At 49.5% G+C, this 19,332-nt stretch overlaps 1 protein-coding gene across 2 annotated transcripts in view; it reads left to right on the forward strand.

Moving 5' to 3' along the window:
- The first annotated feature begins 304 nt into the window (after nt 1-304).
- Nucleotides 305-19,332, forward strand: part of KCP (kielin cysteine rich BMP regulator) — a 63,318-nt gene continuing 44,290 nt past the window's right edge. For both annotated transcript variants that reach the window (XM_087874369.1, XM_087874370.1), the window contains exons 1-8: nt 305-1,067; nt 8,331-8,887; nt 10,503-10,575; nt 13,717-13,985; nt 16,219-16,390; nt 16,801-16,868; nt 17,000-17,170; nt 18,515-18,611. In XM_087874369.1, the coding sequence (XP_087730495.1) occupies nt 947-1,067; nt 8,331-8,887; nt 10,503-10,575; nt 13,717-13,985; nt 16,219-16,390; nt 16,801-16,868; nt 17,000-17,170; nt 18,515-18,611 (1,528 nt within the window). In that variant the 5' untranslated portion in view covers nt 305-946. The remainder of the gene's footprint in view (nt 1,068-8,330; nt 8,888-10,502; nt 10,576-13,716; nt 13,986-16,218; nt 16,391-16,800; nt 16,869-16,999; nt 17,171-18,514; nt 18,612-19,332) is intronic.

Raw genomic sequence — 19,332 nt, forward strand, 5'->3', positions numbered from 1 at the left:
CCTCCAATCAAAGACCCCCCCCAAACGAAGAACAAGGTACAGGGATACATAGCTGATTTTTAGGTTTTGCATATACAGGACCCTGCAAAGTGTGTATTTCTGGTGCAGCTTACAACAGGGTTCCTCTTAATTAGGGACGGGCCAAGCCTATCCTGTGTTTTCCCAGATTTGATTTGATTTTTTTTACATTTTCTGGTGTTCTGAATAACAGCTGGTTTCAATTAACCCTCCTGATGCGGAGCCGCGCCTAGCTAAGTGTCTTGCCGCCGTTCGGCCAGCAGATGTCGCTAAAGCCTTTCTTTCCTGGGCATCTTTCTCTCCCTTCTCGCCTCCCTCGCCAGGTGAGGTCCGGGGGAACAGGTGAAGCCCTCACCTGCAGGACAGGTGGCGGCGGCAGCAGCAGACGGAGGGGCGGGGCGTGTATCCCCAGGGGGCTTCGGGGAACGGGCCTCCCCACCTTTCCCCCTCTGGGGCTCAACCGCGCCGCCACATCCCCTTTGGCCGAAGAGCCCAAGCGGGGTCCGAGGGAGCGTCGGAAGACCCCCAAAGAGGCGTCGGGGCGCCCCATCAACCAAATTGGGTGGGAGGGGGCAACTGGGCAGAGGGAGGGCAAGCGAGCTGGAACGGCAGCTTGCAAAGACTTCTCTTCGGGAAAGAGAGAGACCCCCCCCTCACCTGCTTATGGGGAGGGGGATCCCGGGAGGGGCAGGGGGCATGAGCCAGCCCCCGTTTCAGCCCCTCTGCGCGCCTCCCCGCCCGCCCCTTCCCCCGCGATCCGTCCCGGGACTTCGCTCCTCCCGCCTGGGCTCGCCTCGCCCGCCCACCCCTCTCCTGGCAGCCAGGGGGGCGCCGGGGTCTCCCTCCGAGACCGCCCCCTGGACGAGGCAGACCAGCCATCCCGGCGAGCGGAGCGCCGGAGCAGAGCGGGCATCCCTGGGTGGGCATCATGCGGGGCTGCTGGCAGCTGTTGGCGCTGCCCTGGGCGGCGCTGGCCCTGCAGGGACCCTGGACGGGCGCCGAGACCACCGCCGGGACCCACTCGGAGCGCCGCGACTTCGGAGACGACGGTGAGCGCCGGGCAGCGGTGACATCCAGATTTTTTTACTACCAGTTCTGTAGGCGTGGCATGGGGGGCTTGGTGGGCATGGCAGGAGAAGGATACTGCAAAATCTCCATTCCCGCCCCACTCCAGGGGAAGGATATTGCAAAATCTCCATTCCCACCTCACTCGGGGGCCAGCCAGAGGTGATATTCGCCGGTTCTCCGAACTGCTCAAATTTTCCTCTACCGGTTCTCCAGAACCTGTCAGAACCTGCTGGATTTCACCCCTGGCGCCAGGACTTTGGGGGTTGTGGGCCACGGAGACTGGCAGGGGAGGGGGGGGTCTGTCGGGAGGGCAGGAGGAATCCCCCACGCCTGCAGCCCACCCCACTTGGTTTGGGTTGCTTTACGCTCAGCTTGAGCCCAGCTTGTTCCATGGAGATAGGGCTTCGGGGTGGAGGGTCTTCAGATAGACTGCCGCGGGCTGTGGAGGCTCCAATGGTCCGTTCCAAGAGGGAAGGTCGCAGCCTTGTAAGCCAGTGATCAGGAGGCGCCTGATAGCCCTGTTTCTGACCCATCTCTTGGGTGTGGAGAGGTCCTCTTTAGGGAGGTTGCTTAGCTCAAGGGTCTTGACTTTTGACCCCTAATGTTGGAAGAGGCCCTTGAGGTCATCCAGCCAAACCCTGTGTAGGAAAGGACCTTCCAGTCAAAGTAAGGAAGTCAGGGTTAGGGTTGACTTACAACGCACAACATTTCTGTTGCTAAGCGAGACAGGTATTGTGAGTTTTGCCCCATTTTACAACCTGGCTTGTCAGCGTTGTTACGCGAATCACTGCCGTTGTTAAGTTAGTCACACAGTTGTTAAGTGAATCCGGCTTCCCCCTTGACTTTGCTTGTCGGGGGGAGGGATCGCTCAAGGGGATCATGTGACCCCGGGACAGTGCAACCGTCATAAATATGAGCCAGTTGCCGAGCATCCGAATTTCGATCACGTGACCATGGGGAGGTTGGCAACAGTCGTAAGTGTGAAAAATGATCATAAGTCACTTTTTTCAGTGCCATTGTAACTTGGAACACTAAACGAACTTTTGCAAGTAAAAGGTTTATCTGGATATTGATGACAACTTACTGAATATGGTTTTTGAGTCAGTTACAAGCCCACTTATTCATCCTCTCATCCAAACCACACTTAACCAGTTTGCTAATCCAAATATCATGATTTACTTTGCCAGAGTCCAACTGCCTAACGGTGTAAATGTCCCTGCCAATGAAATCAAGATATACAGTATTATGTCTACAGCAGTAGTGAAAGCCAATTTTTTTTACTACTGGTTCTGTGGGCGTGGCTTGGTGGGTGTGGCTTGGTAGGCTTGGCAGGGGAAGGATACTGCAAAATCTCCATTCCCTCCCCACTCTGGGGCCAGCCAGAGGTGGTATTTGCCGGTTCCCCGAACTGCTCAAAATTTCCGCTACCGGTTCTCTAGAACCTGCTGGATTTCACCCGTGGTCTACAGCAGTTCTATAGATAGACCTCGACATACGACCACAATTGACCCCAAACTTTCTGTTGCTAAGTGAGAAATTTGTTAAGTGAATGTTGTCCAGTTTTCTGACAATTTTCTTACTGCATTGGTTCAGTGGACCACTGCGGTTGTTAAATGAGTAATACGGTTGCTAAGTGAATCTGGTTTCCCCCTTGACTTTGTTTGTCAGAAGGTCGCAAAAGGGGATCAGGTGACCGCAGGATGCTGCAACCGTCATAAATATGAACCAGTGGTCAAGCATCTGAAAATAAATCACATGACCCTGGGGATGTGGCAACGGTCATAAGTGTGAAAAATGGTCCTAACTCACTTTTTCCCATGCCGTTGTAACTTTGAATGCTCACTGTACGAATGTTTTTCTTTGTTTGCAAAAAAATATTTGTAAATTGAAGACTGCCTGTAACCTGAATAAGCCCTTGCCAATGAAATCAAGATATATTATGTCGACAGCATTCCCACAATCTACTAAGAACTTCCTCCCGTTGAACAATAAGGAAAAGCAAACTAAGTCGATCTTTTTTTTTTTCTTGGCCAAGCCAATGTTGACTTTTGCTTCCTAGGACAGTGATGGCTAACCTTTTTGCTGTCGCGTGCCAAAAGCAAGGAGAGCGTGTGGGAATTGGGCGCACACATGCCCGCATCCATAATTAAATGCGCCCCACCCCACGCATTCATGCGCGATCCCCTGCGCTCCCCCTGCTTTTGGCATGTGATGGCATGATGGGCCCAGTAGGCCCATTTTTCGCCCTCCCCAGGCTCCAGAGACTTTCTTGGAGCCTGGGGAGGGTTAATACAGCCTTCCTCACTCCCCACCCCACCCCCGTGGCCCTCCGGAGGCCATTAACAGCCCGTTTCCCGATTTCCGGTGGGCCTGGAAGGCCCGAAAATTAGCTGGCCGGCACGCACACGCGCACTGAAGCTGAATTAGGGCAATGCTCATGTGCCCACAGATATGGCTCCACGTGCCAGTTCGCCAACACGGTCCTAGGACATGGCTTTGTCCTGTGCTAACACTCTTGGCCTCTTGACAATTTGTGGAAAATTACTCCCAGATGTTGATGCCACACTGACTGCTGGGTAATTTATCTGATCCTCCTTGTAGCAGACAAGGACAATATTTGCTCTCCTGGCGTTTGACGGGCCCACCGGGATTTCTCAAAAAAAACCAAAAACCACAACTTTTCATCCAGCAACTTCTTTTGAAACTTTGAGGTGTCATTTCATCATCCAGAGAAAATCTGTTTCTTCAATAAATCTCGTCCGAAGCTGCCTTCTCCTCCTGCCCTTCACAATGTCCACTTTTGTGTCCGAGGAGACCAGACAAAAATGTTTCCGCCTTTTCTCGGCTCGCTGAACGGCTGGTCAATTTTGTTGACTTTTCACAACACTTTTTTTAAAAAAAAGAATATTTTTAGCATTCTTCACGGATGCTGAGGATTAGGGGTCAGGCCTTGTCCTGAGAATATAAGGTAGTCTTCGATTTACAACCGTTCGTTTAGTTTGAAGTTGAAAAAAAAAAATTAGCGACCATTTTAAAGTTAGAACGTCATTGGGAAAAAGTGACCTAGAACCAGGGGTGAAATGTAAAATTTGTTACCACCGGTTCTGTGGGCGTGGCTTGGTGGGGGAGAGGGGGGGTAATGTGACTGAGTGGGCGTGACCAACTTTTTTTTTTTTTTTACTTTTAAAACCATTTTTTCTGCAACCTCTTTGGCTGAAGAGGTTGTAAAAAAATGCTTTTAAAATCCTCTGACGATCAGGCAACTCAGCTGGGATCATCAGAGGCTTTTAAAAGCATTTTTTTCCTACAATCTCTTTGGCCGAAGAGGTTATAGAAAAAAATGCTTTTAAAAGCCTCTGACGATCCTAGCTGAGTTGCCTGATCGTCAGAGCTTTTTTTTTACTTTTAAAAGCATTTTTTCGGCCGAAGAGGTTGTAGAAAAAATGCTTTTAAAAGCCTCTGATGATCCCAGCTGAGCCGCGAGATCATCAGAGGCTTCTTTTTAACTTTTAAAAGCATTTTTTCGGCCGAAGAGGTTGTAGAAAAAATGCTTTTAAAATTTTTTTTAAAAGCCTCTGATGATCGCGTGGCTCAGCTGGGCATGGGGTGCGGGCAGGGATTTTTGCTACCAGTTCTCCAAACCACCCACAGCCTTCACTACCAACCGGGAGCATTTCACCCCTGCCCAGAACTGTTTTACACACTTGTGACCATTGTAGTATCCCCCATAGTATCAAAATTTAGATGCTTGGCCAACTGGCATGGACTTACGATGGCTGCAGCGTCCGGCTGCAGTGATTCACTTAATAACCGTGGCAAGAAAGATTGTAGAATGGGAGGGAGGGGGAAATTCACTTGACAACTTTCTCGCTTAGCGACGTAAATTTTAGACTCAATGGGCGTCGTAAGTTGAGGATCACCTTGTAATGGGAGTTCCTCCTGGAGGAATAAGCCCACCCACCCATCCCCCTTTCTTGTTTTGCAGAGTTTTAATTAGTTCTGTGCTCGAACAAGTTTTAATGTGGGTTGTTTTTAACCCATGTTTTATTCTTTTTTAAAAAAAAGTTTTTTATTTTTATAGGCAAACAAACATACAATACATAATCGATCCATCAGTGCATCATCTGAGTGCATCTTTTGTGTCTTCTCCCCCCTCCTCAATTATTTCTCATATCTTAATATTTATCATTTCGTTTGTTATAACATTTCTCCCCTCTTTCTTTACAATATTACTCTACATATATCTCTTCTCCAACCAATAATAAAATTGCCCCCAAATCTGAAAAATATTCCGATTCCTCTCTTTCTTTAAGTGTCAAAGTCAATCTATTCATTTCTGCACAATCCAATATTTTCTTAATTATTTCTTCCTCTGTAGGGATTTTCTCTGCTTTCCATCTTTGCGCAAATACTATCCTCGCTGCAGTTATCACACATACAATCAAATATATATTTTCTTCACTAAATTTCTCTGGTAAGATACCCAATAGGAACAGTTCAGGTTTTAAATCTATATCTTGTTGTATCATGTGATCGTGCATGCACGCGGCTTCAAAAACACGGCAGTATAGGACGGAATAGCGCCAAGGGTTGCAACTACCGCTTCGCCCGAACCGGTCTGAACCAGCAACAGCCCACCACTGGTGTTAACCCTGCAAACTCCCTTCATTAAGGAGCCATCTAAGAAAACTTTGATATGGAGACAACCTGGCCCAGTTGTGCTTTCTGGTGTGAGATGTGAGACTCACAAGATCCTTGCCCAATCTTTGTGCTTTCCTTGTGTATGTTAACTTGGATGCTGGCTATGTAGTAAAATGGGAACTGTGCCTTTGTGCAGTTTCAGGAAAGCGCCTGTCAGGATGGCTCCAGGTTCAATTGCATATGTGTGGGGCAGTGGTGAAATCTAAAATTTGTTACTACCGGTTCTGTGGGTGTGGCTTGGTGGGGGGGTAATGTAACGGTGGGCGTGGCCAATTTTTTTTTTCTGTTAAAACCATTTTTTCTACAATCTCTTCGGCGAAGAGGTTGTAAAGAAATGCTTTCAAAAAGCTCTGATGATCCCAGCTGAGTTGCCTGATCGGCAGAAGCTTTTTTTTTCTTTTAAAAGCCTCTGCTGATTAGGCAACTCAGCTGGGATCGTCAGAGGCTTTTAAAAGAAAAAAAGCCTCTGCCGATCAGGCAACTCAGCTGGGATCATCAGCTGACGATCCCTTTGACGATCCCAGCTGAGCCGCGCGATCATCAGAGGCTTTTTTACTTTTAAAAGCATTTTTTTTCGGCCGAAGAGGTTGTAGAAAAAATGCTTTTAAAAATTAAAAGAAAAAGCCTCTGATGATTGTGCGGCTCAGCTGGGCATGGGGAGGGGTGGGGCAGGGATTTTTGCTACCGATTCTCCGAACCATCCACCTCCATCACTACCGGTTCAGGCGATCCGGTCCAAACCGGGAGCATTTCACCCCTGGGGTGGGGACATTTCTCAACCCTCCCATTGGATCCAAATCAAGGGAAGGGGACTCAGGGTGGGGCTGTGGGGGTCCTTGGTGCTCTCTGAGCTGGGTGATTTCCTTGCAGCCGTTTCATGACCCAACTAGGGAACATTAACAGGGCTGGGCCTGGGAGGTTGTGGGGTTTGCAAGGAGGAGGAGGAGGAGGAGGAATGTAGGTTCCTTAGATGGGACTGTGGGGGTCCTTGGTGCTCTCTGAGCTTGGTTGTTTTCTTGCAGACATTTCATGACCCAGCTAGGGAACATCATCAGTGCTAGAAGGGAGGAGGATTTGCAGAAAAGAGGAGGAGCGGGGGAGGTGGCAGGGCTGCCTTAATGCATGGGCGCATAAGCATAGGGTCCCCATACTAATCTGTGTATATTAACCCTTCAATGCACCTTGTATCATATAAATACAGCAATGTATTTTATTACATTTTACCGCATTTCTTTATTAATACTAACATGCAAATTTATGTTTTAATTTTATCGACCATTTACATTTTTATTCCTGTGAGTAGTTGTCGTAGAGGCCGCAGTACACTGCTTTGCCCAGGGCCCATAATGCTGTTAAGACAGCCCTGGGAGGAGGAGGAGGAGGAGGAGGAGGAGGGATGTGGATTCCTTGGGGCACTCTGAGTTTAGTTGCTTTCTTGCCAACATTTCATGACCCAACAAGGTAACAACACCAGTATGGAGTTTGCCCTCTGTTTATATTCTAGAGACTTACCCTGTCACTGTTGGTAGGAGTAGTCCTGACAGTTCCTCGATTAGGGCATTGTTTACTTGGCGTCTGAAGCCAACCAGCAAAGCCAAGTTTAATCCCCTTCCAGAAGGCCAAAAGCATGGGAGCCATGTTCCACGGGGCAGGGGCCACAGCCGAAAAGGCCCTTCTCCTGGACCCCACCCACCAGAACTCCTTAAAGAACGGGCTCCCTGCGAGGCCTCTTCTGCTGGCGCAAGTGGGGCAAGCTAATCCCATTGGGGTGAGATGGCTCCTCAACATATTATTACATATTATATCTAAGCAAACACAATAGGATAGTCTGTAAACTTCCCAGGGGCTAAACTCCAACTCCCCCCCCCCAAAAAAAATTCTCTCCTGAGCTTCCAGCCCTGTTGTGGCCCGTCAGCGGCCTGTGCGGATTGTAGCTGATTCCAACAGCGAGGAGGCTGGTATGGTGCTGCTCCAGGAGTCTGTGCAGCTGGTGCTCGAGTCGGACAGCGAGGAGGCTGGAGAAGATGTGGTGCCAGAGGTGGGGATTCAGCCAGGGCCTTCAGAACCTCCAGAAGCTCCCATAAGTGAAGAGGAGGAAGAGGAGGAGCCTCTTCTCAATGCACAGGCGCGCAGAGCTGCCAAAAGGCAGGAGTGGCTCCTCAGGAGGAGGTCTCCTCGAGAGTAAGGCTTGGGGCTAATTGGCCACTCCCTTAGCCTATTTAAGGAGGAAGGCCGATTGCAGCAAGCTGTAGGGAACAACTTTAGTTCACTCTCCTTCATGTTTGGATTCTCTGCAAAATTGCTTCTGGGCTTTCTGCCAACCCTAGTAAGATTGTGATTACTGTATCTTAGAATTCCTGTAGGCTGTTAAGAAAGTTTATTAACAGCCTTTGTTTGAAAAAGACTGAGTTATTTTAGTAAATTAAGTTTCGTACAGATTTTGCGTGTGCTGCGTTCTTTGGGGTCCGTAGCTGGGGCAGAACAAGCCCTGGGACTCGTGGAGATGCGATCCAGCCTCTAACCCTCCTGCTCTTCCATTACAGTCCTTGATCTGCTGGAAGCGCTCAACATCAGCCGCTCGGTGCCAGGGATCAGCAAGATCAAGGGCCCCGATCCGGGCATCCCAGCCTGGAAGTTCCGCCGGCGAGTACCCGTCCTCACCCTGCCCTGGGACTACTCCGTCTACCTGCTGTCCACGGTGCAAGCTGCCCTCGGCTTCCACTTCGTGGCCCGCCAGAGCCCCGGCTCAGAGGGGACCCTCATTTCCCTGGCCTCCCCGGCGGCCTCCAAGCGGGACGGGCACCCCCTCCTGCAGCTGGCATCCAGCACCCAGGAGAACCAGCTCCGGCTGGCGTACCGGGCAGTGCATAACATGGAACCAGCCTCGCTGGTCTTTCCCGGGAGCACCCCTTTCGCCCACGGCCGCTGGGCGCAGCTGGCCCTCAACCTAGAGCCACGGCGCATCTCCCTCTACGTGGACTGCCAAGAACCCTTCGTCTTTGAGAACGGCCGTGGGGAAGACCTGCTCAGCCTCCTGCTGCCCCTCGACCTGCAAATCACTTTCGCCAGCCTAGCCGGAGATGAATCTAGCAAGTTCCTGGTAAGTCCAGCCAAGAGGCACTTAGCTGTGCCCTGCATCCAGAGACATTCCCAAACAAACCCACTTTGTGCTTACCCTTAAACCCCAATCCTCAGTCCATTTCGCCAGGCCGGTTGGGGTTCCTTCATGCCAGGGGCAGGACTTGGTTAATGCCAACTTTTCTTTCACATTTCTAGAACTGTGTTAGAACTACAGGCAGAGCTCGGCTTACAACCACAGTTGAGCCCAAAATTTATGTTGTTAAGGGAGGCATTTGTTAAGCGAGTTTGGCCTCATTTTGCGACCTTGATTGGCACGGTTGTTAAGTGAATGGCAAGCTCAGGATCCAAAAAGATCATGACAGACTTGAACAATGGGCTCTATCCAACAATATGAAATTTAATGCGGAGAAAAGCAAAAGTTTTACACTTATGCAGGAAAAGCCAAAGGTAGAAGTACGGGCTCCAGAACAGGAACTGCGAGAGGGACCTTGGAGTCTTAGTGGACGATCCCTTAAACATGAGCCAGCCGTGTGCAGCAGCAGCCAAAAAAGATAATATAATCCTTGGTTGTACAAACAGAGGCAGAGAATCAAGATCATGTGAAGGAGAGAAGCAACTTAGAACTAAGGAGAAATTTCCTGACAGTTAGAACAATTCCTCAGTGGAACTCCTTGCCTCCAGAAGTTGTGAATGTCCATCACTGGAAGTTTTAAGAAGATGTTGGATAACCATTTGTCTGAAGTGGTGAAGGGTTTCCTGCCTAAGCAGGGGGTTGGAATAGAGGACCTCCAAGGTCCCTTCCAACTTTGTTATTCTATTCTATTCTATTCTATTCTATTCTATTCTATTCTATTCTATTCTATTCTATTCTATTCTATTAGTACTGCTTTATAAAACCTTAGTAAGGCCACATCTGGAAACCTCCGTCCATTTTTGGTCATTACAAAAAAGGATGTGGAGACTCTAGAAAAAGTGCAGAGAAGAGCAACCAGGATGATGAGGGGACTGGAGGCTCAAACATACGATGGACGGTTGCAGGAACTGGGCCGGGCTAGTCTAGTGAAGAGAAGGACCAGGGGAGACACAATAGCTGCCTTCCAATATTTGAGGGGCTGCCCCAAAGAAAAGGGGGTCAACTTATTTTCCAAAGCCCCTGAAGGCAGGACAAGAAACAGTGGATGGAAACTCATCAAGGAGAGAAGCAACATAGAATTAAGGAGAAACTTCTTGAGTACAAATTAACCAGTGGAACAGCTTGCCACCAGAAGTTGTGGCTGCTTCAATACTGGAGGGTTTTAAGGAGGCCCTGGACAGTCTCCTTGTCTGAAATAGTGTAGGACCTCTGGCTTTAACTAATATTGCTTCCTCCTCCTATTCTCCCCACAACAACAACCCTATGAGGTGGGCTGGGCTGAGTGACAGTGATTGGCCCAAAGTCACCCAGCCGGCTTTCATGGCTAAGGCAGGACTAGAACTCCCCATCTCCTGGTGATTGGCCCAAAGTCACCTAGTTGGCTTTCTTGTCTAAAGAAGGACTAGAACTCACCACCACCTGGTTTGTAACCTGATTCCTTAACCATTAGACATTTATGACGATGATGCTTGTTTTATTTATTTATTTATGTATTTTGCAGGGCTCCTGGCAGACGGCCGAGATCTCCCCCCATGGCTTCCCCCATCGCCCCTGGCACTGTGAGAACCTGCCGGGTAAGGTCTCCACCCAAATTGCACATATCAGCATTCCCTGGGCTGGCAGGGTGTGTGTGTGTGTGTGTGTGTGTGTGTGTGAGAGAGAGAGAGAGAGAGAGAGAGTAGGTAGTTGCCTAGTGTTGCAGTTCGGCAAGATCGCTTCCCCGGCCACCCACCGACCCAGAGCTGGGGAGGGTCACCCGGAGGGGACCAAGTCAGAGGGGGCAGCTGAGAAGCAGAGATCAAAGGAGTCCCAGCAGTGGGAAAGGTTTTCTTCCCACCCGACCCCCGGACGTCTCTGCTGTGGGCCAGATGTTCCCCCTCAGGGGCGGCTAAGAGCCGTGGGCCTCGGCTGGGATCCCGCCAGACAGGAGGCAACAGCTGTTGGGGGGCAGGCTAGACCCCCACTGGTGCCAGGGTGGTACGATGCCAGGGAGGGAAGGAGGAAGGGAGCCCTCTGGAACGGGCACGCCAGCGGAATATTTTGGGCTGCTCCAGTTCTGAGCCACATTTGAGTAGTGGACATTTGGACCGGATATGGAAGGATATCAATCATTCTGGCAAGCAACAAGGGCTCTCTCTCCTGGCTTCACACTCCCGTGGGGTGGCATTTCGGTGTAGGTGCATTTCCTAGATATATAGATGAGAGCGAAGGGACGGGGGGAAGAAGCGACAGATAGATAGATAGATAGATAGATAGATAGATAGATAGATAGATAGATAGATAGAGTAGGTAGGTAGGTAGAGTAGGTAGGTAGGTAGGTAGGTAGGTAGGTAGGTAGGTAGGTAGGTAGGTAGGTAGGTAGATAGATAGATAGATAGATAGATAGATAGATAGATAGATAGATAGATAGATAGAGTAGGTAGGTAGGTAGGTAGGTAGGTAGGTAGGTAGGTAGGTAGGTAGGTAGGTAGATAGATAGATAGATAGATAGATAGATAGATAGATAGATAGATAGATAGATAGATAGATAGATAGATAGATAGATAGATAGATATGGATGGGTGGATGAATGGATGGATGGATGATGGGTGGGTGGGTGGATGGAGGGAGGGAGGGAGGGAGGGATGATGGATGGACGGACAGACGGACAAAGAGATAGATATTCCCCTTCTCCTTTCCTTCCTCCTTCTCCTCATCCATCTCTTCTCCTCCTTTTATTTATTTATTTATTTATTGGTTCAATTTATATGCCGCCCTTCTCCGGAGACGCAGGGCGGCTTACAATGCGTTAAGCAATAGCCTTCATACTTTTGTATATACCTGCTTAGTAGGGCTTTTGCCCCCCCCCCCCAAGCGGTGTTCTTTTTTATACAAAGTCAGTTTATTGCCCCCACAATCCGGGTCCTCATTTTACCTACCTCGGAAGGATGGAAGGCTGAGTCAACCTTGAGCCTGGTGAGATTTGAACTCGCAGTAATTGCAGGCAGCTGGTGCTAGTTAACAGCACTTTAGTCTGCTGCGCCACCAAGGCTTTCCTTCTCCCTCTACTTTTCCTCTACTTCACCTCCATCCCTTCTCCTTCTCATCCTCCTCTATCGTCGTCTTCTTCCTTTCCTCTTCTCTTTCCCCCTTCTCCTTTCCTTCATCTCCTCTTTCTCTTTCTCCTTCTCCTCCATCTCTCCTCCTCCTCCCCCCCCTTTTCTCAGCCCTCCCCACAATGAAGGGGCTGCCTGGGAAGAGCGCTCTCTCTGCCAGTGGCCCAGGCGGAAGGGTTGAGTGGTGGGGAGGGGGCTTTGTGGCCCTGGAGCAGCCCAGGTCTCTCTGCCAGAGCAATTCCTTCCCATCTCCCCCGGGGGACCACCGAGGGTGAGCCTCGATGGCGGAATCTTCTGGTTGAGATCCAGGATCCCGAGCTGGAAATAAACAAAACGAGGCATCCAAAAGAAATCAGGCGTAGGAACAACTTTCGCACAAGGGGTCCCTTTGTTGTGGTTTGCATAATTTGGCCTGGTTCTGCTGAAATCAATTAGATTCAGATTGCGCAAAGGCCGTCTGTCTGGGAGAAGCCGGGGGGGCGGGGCGGGGGGGGTTCTGGCTGCACAGCCCTTGGCGCTTCCATCTGACTCCTCGCAAATGTGCAAAAGTGCAAATACACATTTTTCCATCGGACAAACAGCACGCTTGCTCAATCGGTTTCTCAGGAAGTTCGTTTCGGTAACGTAAGAGCCACTTTGGTCTGGTGATTAGTGCTGGTTTACAAAGCAGGAGGCTCCAAGTTCTAGTCCCGCCTTAACCATGAAAGCCGGCTGGGTGACTTTGGGCCAATCACCAGGAGACGGTGAGTTCTAGTTCCTCCTTAGGCATGAAAGCCAGCTGGGTGACTTTGGGCCAATCACTAGGAGAGGGTGAGTTCTAGCTCCATCTTAACCATGAAAGTCAGCTGGGTGACTTTGGACCAATCACCAGGAGACTGTGAGTTCTAGTTCCTCCTTAGGCATGAAAGCCGGCTGGTGACTTTGGACCAATCACCAGGAGACTGTGAGTTCTAGTTCCTCCTTAGGCATGAAAGCCAGCTGGGTGACTTTGGACCAATCACCAGGAGAGGGTGAGTTCTAGCTCCATTTTAACCATGAAAGCCAGCTGGGTGACTTTCAGCCAATCACCAGAAGATGGTGAGTTCTAGTTCCACCTTAGGCATGAAAGCCGGCTGGTGACTTTGGACCAATCACCAGGAGGCGGTGAGTTCTAGTCCCGCCTTAGGCATGAGAGCTGGCTGGGTGACTTTCAACCACTCCTTCTCTCTAAGCCCAGCCCACATCACAGGGTTGTTGCTGTGGGGAAAAGAGGATAAGGAAAGAATATTAAGGATGCTCGTTGGCTTGAGTTACTTCCAAAGCAATAAAAGCAGGATAAAAATCTGAAATAAATAAAAGATTTACTGCAGAAAGCCTAAACATGAAAGGCCTGAGCAGTCCATCCCTGGAAAATTGAAAGAAAATATGGCATGGCCAACCAACATCCCATCCTGGACATTCCACTGCATATCTTCAGCCCATGCTTGATCTTCATTGGCCTGGCCTGCTGAAAGAATTAGGTGCCCCAGTAAACACACACCCACCCCATTAATGGGCCCAGGAAACGAGGGATGGGGACTTATGGAGATTCCTCCTCACCTGTATCAGGTAGTTCTGACCTCTTGTGTTGCTGACCCACAGAGTTGGACCTCTTCTCTCTGCCCTACGGTCTGTCTGAGGACCAGTATCTTGATCTCCCAGAAGAATCTTCTCTGGATCTGGGGTCCTTGCCACCCTTTGGGCCGTTAGCCCTGGCAGAAACTCACCGCTACCAGCAAGAGCCCAGCCAACCAGATTTGCCACCCCTGGGATCTTCACGCTCTGGCGTGGCCAGCCTGGAAGACCAGATCCAGAGACTGGAGGAGCTGGTGGAAGGACTGGGAACCATGCTGGATATGGTGAAGGAACAGGTGAGGACTGTACTGTACCAGCCAATTCCTTCTAATGGTTGTTCTGGAGACAGAGCTGACTGACTGGAAAGCAGGTTGGCAATCCATCCCTCTAGTACCGAGGGCAAGACCCATCAAGATAGAAATGCCATTCAGAGGACTTACTTTTATTCTGACCTCGGCTTCCTGAGAAAGCATAAATCACAAGTTTAATCCCAAAAAAACTCTTTTATTGAAACGGCTGTGAATTACGGTCATTCACAGCCCATGCAGATTCCGACAGATGTCTGCTCGAGTTGACACAGTCATTCAGGGTAATGTGGATAAGCACCCACCTTTATCTCCCTTGAAACGCTATCAGAGACCTAATTGCCAATTAGTTTTGCAAGGCCGAACGGAGCACAGAGTCAAACAGGACATCTCAGAGCTTGATTTGACTATATGAACTAATTGCTTCCTGCAAAGGCTCACGTCCATTTGCTCCTCTTTTTATGTCTTATGGGAGGGACCAATCAACTCCAAGCCTTACTCCCGAGTCGCCCTTTTTTCCCTTAATTGTTCTTGCCTTCTGGCAGCTCTGCGCATGCGCACACTGGGAACAGGCTCACACTGTTCTTCTGCCTCGCTGATGTCAGATTCCAGAGGCTCCAGAGGCAGCACATAACTACCAGATGGCCCTGGCCCCCTCCCTGCCTCCGACACAGAGCCCTCACCCGAGCCTTCCCCAGAGTCCAGGACTGGCCCATGTTCCTCCCCAGCCTCCTCACTGTCCGATTCTCCTGCCAGCTCCGTAGGCCGGTGGCAGACCACAACAACTTTGGCCAAGAAAGGTTTAGTCCAAGGGATCCTGGATTCAGTACAATTTAGTCCAACTGTTTTCAAACTCTGGTGACTAAAGATGCTTTTTTCAAAAGGCAATTGGACTTCCTTGGTTTTTTTCGTGAAGACATTTCGCTTCTCATCTAAGAAGCTTCTTCAGTTCTGACTGAATGGTGGGGAAGGGAGGGCTTTATATTCCTTGCAGTCATCTGGTTATTCGCACTCTCTTTGAGAGTCGTTGAGGCCACTTGGGAGTAGGGTTTGCTGACTGGAGGAGGAAGAGGAGGATTGTGGAGTCCTTGGGGGTCTCTGAGTTTGGTTGGTTTCTCGCAGACATTTCACGACCAAACTAGGGAACATCATCAGTGCTAGAAGGGAGTGGGGTTTCTCTTGGTTTATGTACAAGTGGTTTGCCCTATCAGCGTGAGTGTTCTTGATGATTCCTTGATCAAACCAAGTCCAAAAACTTGAGAAAATTCCTAGAAGCCTGGCACGCAGACCAATCAGTCATCACCGGGCACATAGAGATAAGCAACATCTACACACCATTCAAAAGAGAGAATCAAAAAGCTATAAAGGAAACAGAAAGACTGAAACAGCTCTTCACCCGCAAACAACACCAGATAAACAGAGATTAACACCAAGATTAATACTAGACCAACAATCAAGTAAACCATACCCAATCAAGGAACTACCAAGTCAGAGAACCAGTCAAAGAGTAAACCACAGCCTAATCAGAGCCACCAAGAACGTGCCCACAAACCCTCCAACAAGGGTATAAGCCTATATAAGCACAGAGTGAACCCCACTTCCTTTTAGTACTGATGACGTTCCCTAGTTGGGTCATGAAATGTCTCCATGAAAACCACGAAGCTCAGAGACCACCAACAACCCCTCTGTTGTCCTCCTCCTCCTCCTCCTCCTCCTCCTCCTCCTCCTCCTCCTCCTCCTCCTCCTCCTCCTCCTCCTCCTCCTTTCCCCAAACCCCATTGCCTTTTGGCACTGACAATGTTACCTAGTTGGGTCATGAAATGTCTCCAAGAAAACCATCAAACTCAGAGACCACCAAGGACCCCACAGCTCAACCCTGAATATTCTCTTCTATTGGTGATTCTGCTGTTTTGCTCCCAGGCACCCTGAGCTGAAGGAAACTTGCCATGGATCACTAAACACGAAGCAATTGGCGAGGACGATTTTGATAGTCCTCCTTTGTCTGTTTTTACGAGGGTCCATCCATGGAATTTGCACACAGTTGTGTTCTGTAACCACGAGGACTAGAAACCTGTTCCCAAAAGAGTAGAGAGGCAGCCTTACCACCTTAATAGTTAGTTCTGGGGGGGATGACCCAATTGTGTGTTGATGTACAATCCTGATTCTGCAACTCTGTCTTTCCCCCCCCCACCCCCCACCCCTCCACACACCCCTCCCCCGACAGAATTCCGACCTGCTGGGCCGGGTGAAGACTCTTGAACAATGCGAGTGTCGGCGAGCGACCTGCTTTGCAGATGGACGGCACTATGAGGAGGGGGCTTCCTGGGACCAAGACCCCTGCACCTCCTGCATGTGCGTGCAGGGCAAGGCCGAGTGCCAACTGCAGCCCTGCCAGGGTGAGGAAATGCCCAGGGTTCGAGACTCACCATGCCAAGTGCCCTTTGAGGGAATCTGGCCCAGGGAAGCAGGGGGCATGGGATGGTGGCCGTTTTTCCCTTTCAGCTCTTGCCAAGATCAACCTAGAAATCAAGAGTGCGTGATCTACAGAGTGGATTTCTGGATTTCCACCAGTCAGGACTGTCCACAGAGTTGGAAGAAGTCAAAAACGTCAAGATGGCGGCCTCAGGTCTGCCCGAGGCCACCATCTTGACGTTTTTGACCTCAAAGTCTTGGGCCACGATCCACAAAAGCCACACTTCCTCTTCTCTTGCATGCCCTGCCTTCCCCCAATTGCCCTTCTCCCTTTGACCGCTTCTCGGCAGGCAGAAATCCAACAGGTGCACTTCCCCCCCTGTCCTCCCTGCAGGCTGTGCTGACGGCAGGAAAGATGGCGAGAGCTGGAAGCCAGATCCTTGTCGGAGATGCCAGTGCGAGGTGAGCAGGTGGGCGGCCATGCCAGTATGGATGCCAGCTTCCTGATTTGGAAAAATGGTGCCCTTCCCTTGGCAAGAAACGGTAGCAAAAAAATCTTCTCATGAAATTGGGGTCTCTTTGCACCCACCCAGGATGGCAGAGTGACTTGTGAAGTGGAGGATTGTCCCCCCGTGCTGTGCCAGCATCCTGCCACCCCTGAGGACAGGTGTTGCCCCGAATGTGGGGGTTGCAGGTACAAGGGACACCTGCTGAAGGACAGAGATGGTTTCCTGGAGGATCCGTGCACCCACTGCACCTGTGAGGTGAGGGGGGGGGCAGGTCCCGTGCTGTTCCACTCACTCGCACGCACCCACACATGTAATTTGCCTTCGGAAGTTGTGGGAGCTTCATCCCTGGAGGCTTTCAAGAAGAGGTTGGACTGCCATTTGTCAGAAATGGTGCAGGATCTCCTGCTTGAGCAAAGGGCTGGACTAGATGATCTACAAGGTCCCTTCCAACTCTGTTAATCCATAATGAAGATTTAGTGGGTTTTATTATTATTCCCCAGCAATAGTGGACAACCATTTAGATATGAGCCAGCCGGGTGCAGCAGCTGCCAAAAAAGCCAACGCAGTTCTAGGCTGCATCAACAGAGGGATAGAATCAGGATCACCTGAAGTGTTGATACCACTTTATAATTCCTTGGAAAGGCCACACTTGGAATCCTGCATCCAGTTTTGGTCACCACAGTGTAAAAAAGATGTGGAGACTCTAGAAAGAGTGCAGAGAAGAGCAACCAAGAGGATTAGGGGACTGGAGGCTGAAACATACGATGAACGGTTGCAGGAACTGGGTAGGTCTAGTTTGATGGAAAAAAGGACCAGGGGAGACATAATAGCAGTCTTCCGATATTTGAGGGACTGCCCTAAAAATCCCTCCACCACCTATTCTCCAAAGCCCCTGAGGGCAGGACAAGAAGCAACGGATGGAAACTAATCAAGGAGAGAAGCAACTTAGAACTAAGGAGGAATTCCCTGACAGTAAGAACAATTAACCGGTGGAACTCCTTGCCTCCAGAAGTTGGACTAGAACAGGGCTCTCCAACCTTGGCAACTTTAAGACTTGTGGACTTCAACTGCCAGAGTTGAAGTTGCAAAGCTGGCTGAGGAACTCCGGCAGTTGAAGTCCACAAGTCTTAAAGTTGCCAAGGTTGGAGAGCCCTGGAGTAGAAGACCTCCAAGGTCCCTTATCAACTCTGTTGCTCTGCTCTGCTCGAAATTCCCTTCATCAAAAACCCAGAACTGTCCCAATGAAATCCAGCCAAAAGCAGACCAAGGTTAGTCCGAAGAGCAATGGCCAGTGGAGACTTGTAACTTGTAAGGTACTTGTAAGTTCCCCAAACAAGATAAACCCACCAGGCAGAATTAAACCCACGATACGAAAAGGTTCACGAGGCACGATCCAAAGTCAAGGCTTGGAATCACAACGACCAGGAAACACACAGCTAGGAAATGTACACATTGTTCCCACTGTGAGAATTGGAAATGCCGGTCCTGCAGCTGGGTGCCCCCCCCCCCAGTGATGCCAGGGAAGAGCGCCCTTAGCCCCTCCTTTCTGTCCAGGTGCCACTCTAGATCAATCTTCTTTTATCTCTCCAACGGTGCCAGGCAGGCACAGTCCGGTGCCAAGAGACCGAATGCCCCCAGCTTTTGTGCCAGGACCGCTATACGCCACCTGGGCAGTGCTGCCCCGACTGCCGTCAAGGTAAGAGGTTTTGTGCAATACGTGGGAAAGCCGCGGAGTTGTGTTTGTGTGTCAAATCTGATGTTTGAAGCTGCGTTTGTGTTCCCATAGGCAGGTTTGGGCAATTCGCACACAGAACCCATTATCTACTGGTTTGAGCATAGCAGGATATGGGGAAGTGTTTTCTTAACCCAGTCTGGAGCTTTAAAAAATGGTGGGTGGGCAACTGTTGATGAATTCATTCATTGATTGATTCATTATTTCAATCATTCATTGATTCATTTATCATGTCAATCATTGATTCTCATTGATTGATTGGGTCAATCATTGTTTGATTCATTCATTCGTCAATTCATTGAGTCAATCGTTCATTGATTGATTGATTCAGTCATTTATTCATTTATCAGGTCAATCATTCATTGACTCATTGATTGATTGGGTCAATCATTGATTCTTTGAGTCATTCATTGACTCAGTTATTCATTCATTCATTCATTCATTCAAACAATCAATCATTTATTCTTTTATCATGTCAATCGTACAGTACCTCATTGATTGATTGGATCAGTCATCCATTCATTCATTCATTGAGTCAATCGTTCGTTCATTCATTCATTCATTGGTCCAATCATTTATTCATTCATTCATTGGCTCATTGATTGATTGGATCAATCATTGTTTCATTCATTGATTAAGTCCCATCACGTTCAGGTCAATGCTTAGAGACCTAATAGATAAGAGT

Source organism: Pantherophis guttatus, chromosome 7 (assembly GCF_059756535.1).
Source record: "Pantherophis guttatus breed Tessera chromosome 7, ASM5975653v1, whole genome shotgun sequence".
In the NCBI taxonomy this organism is placed as follows: Eukaryota; Metazoa; Chordata; class Lepidosauria; order Squamata; family Colubridae; genus Pantherophis; species Pantherophis guttatus.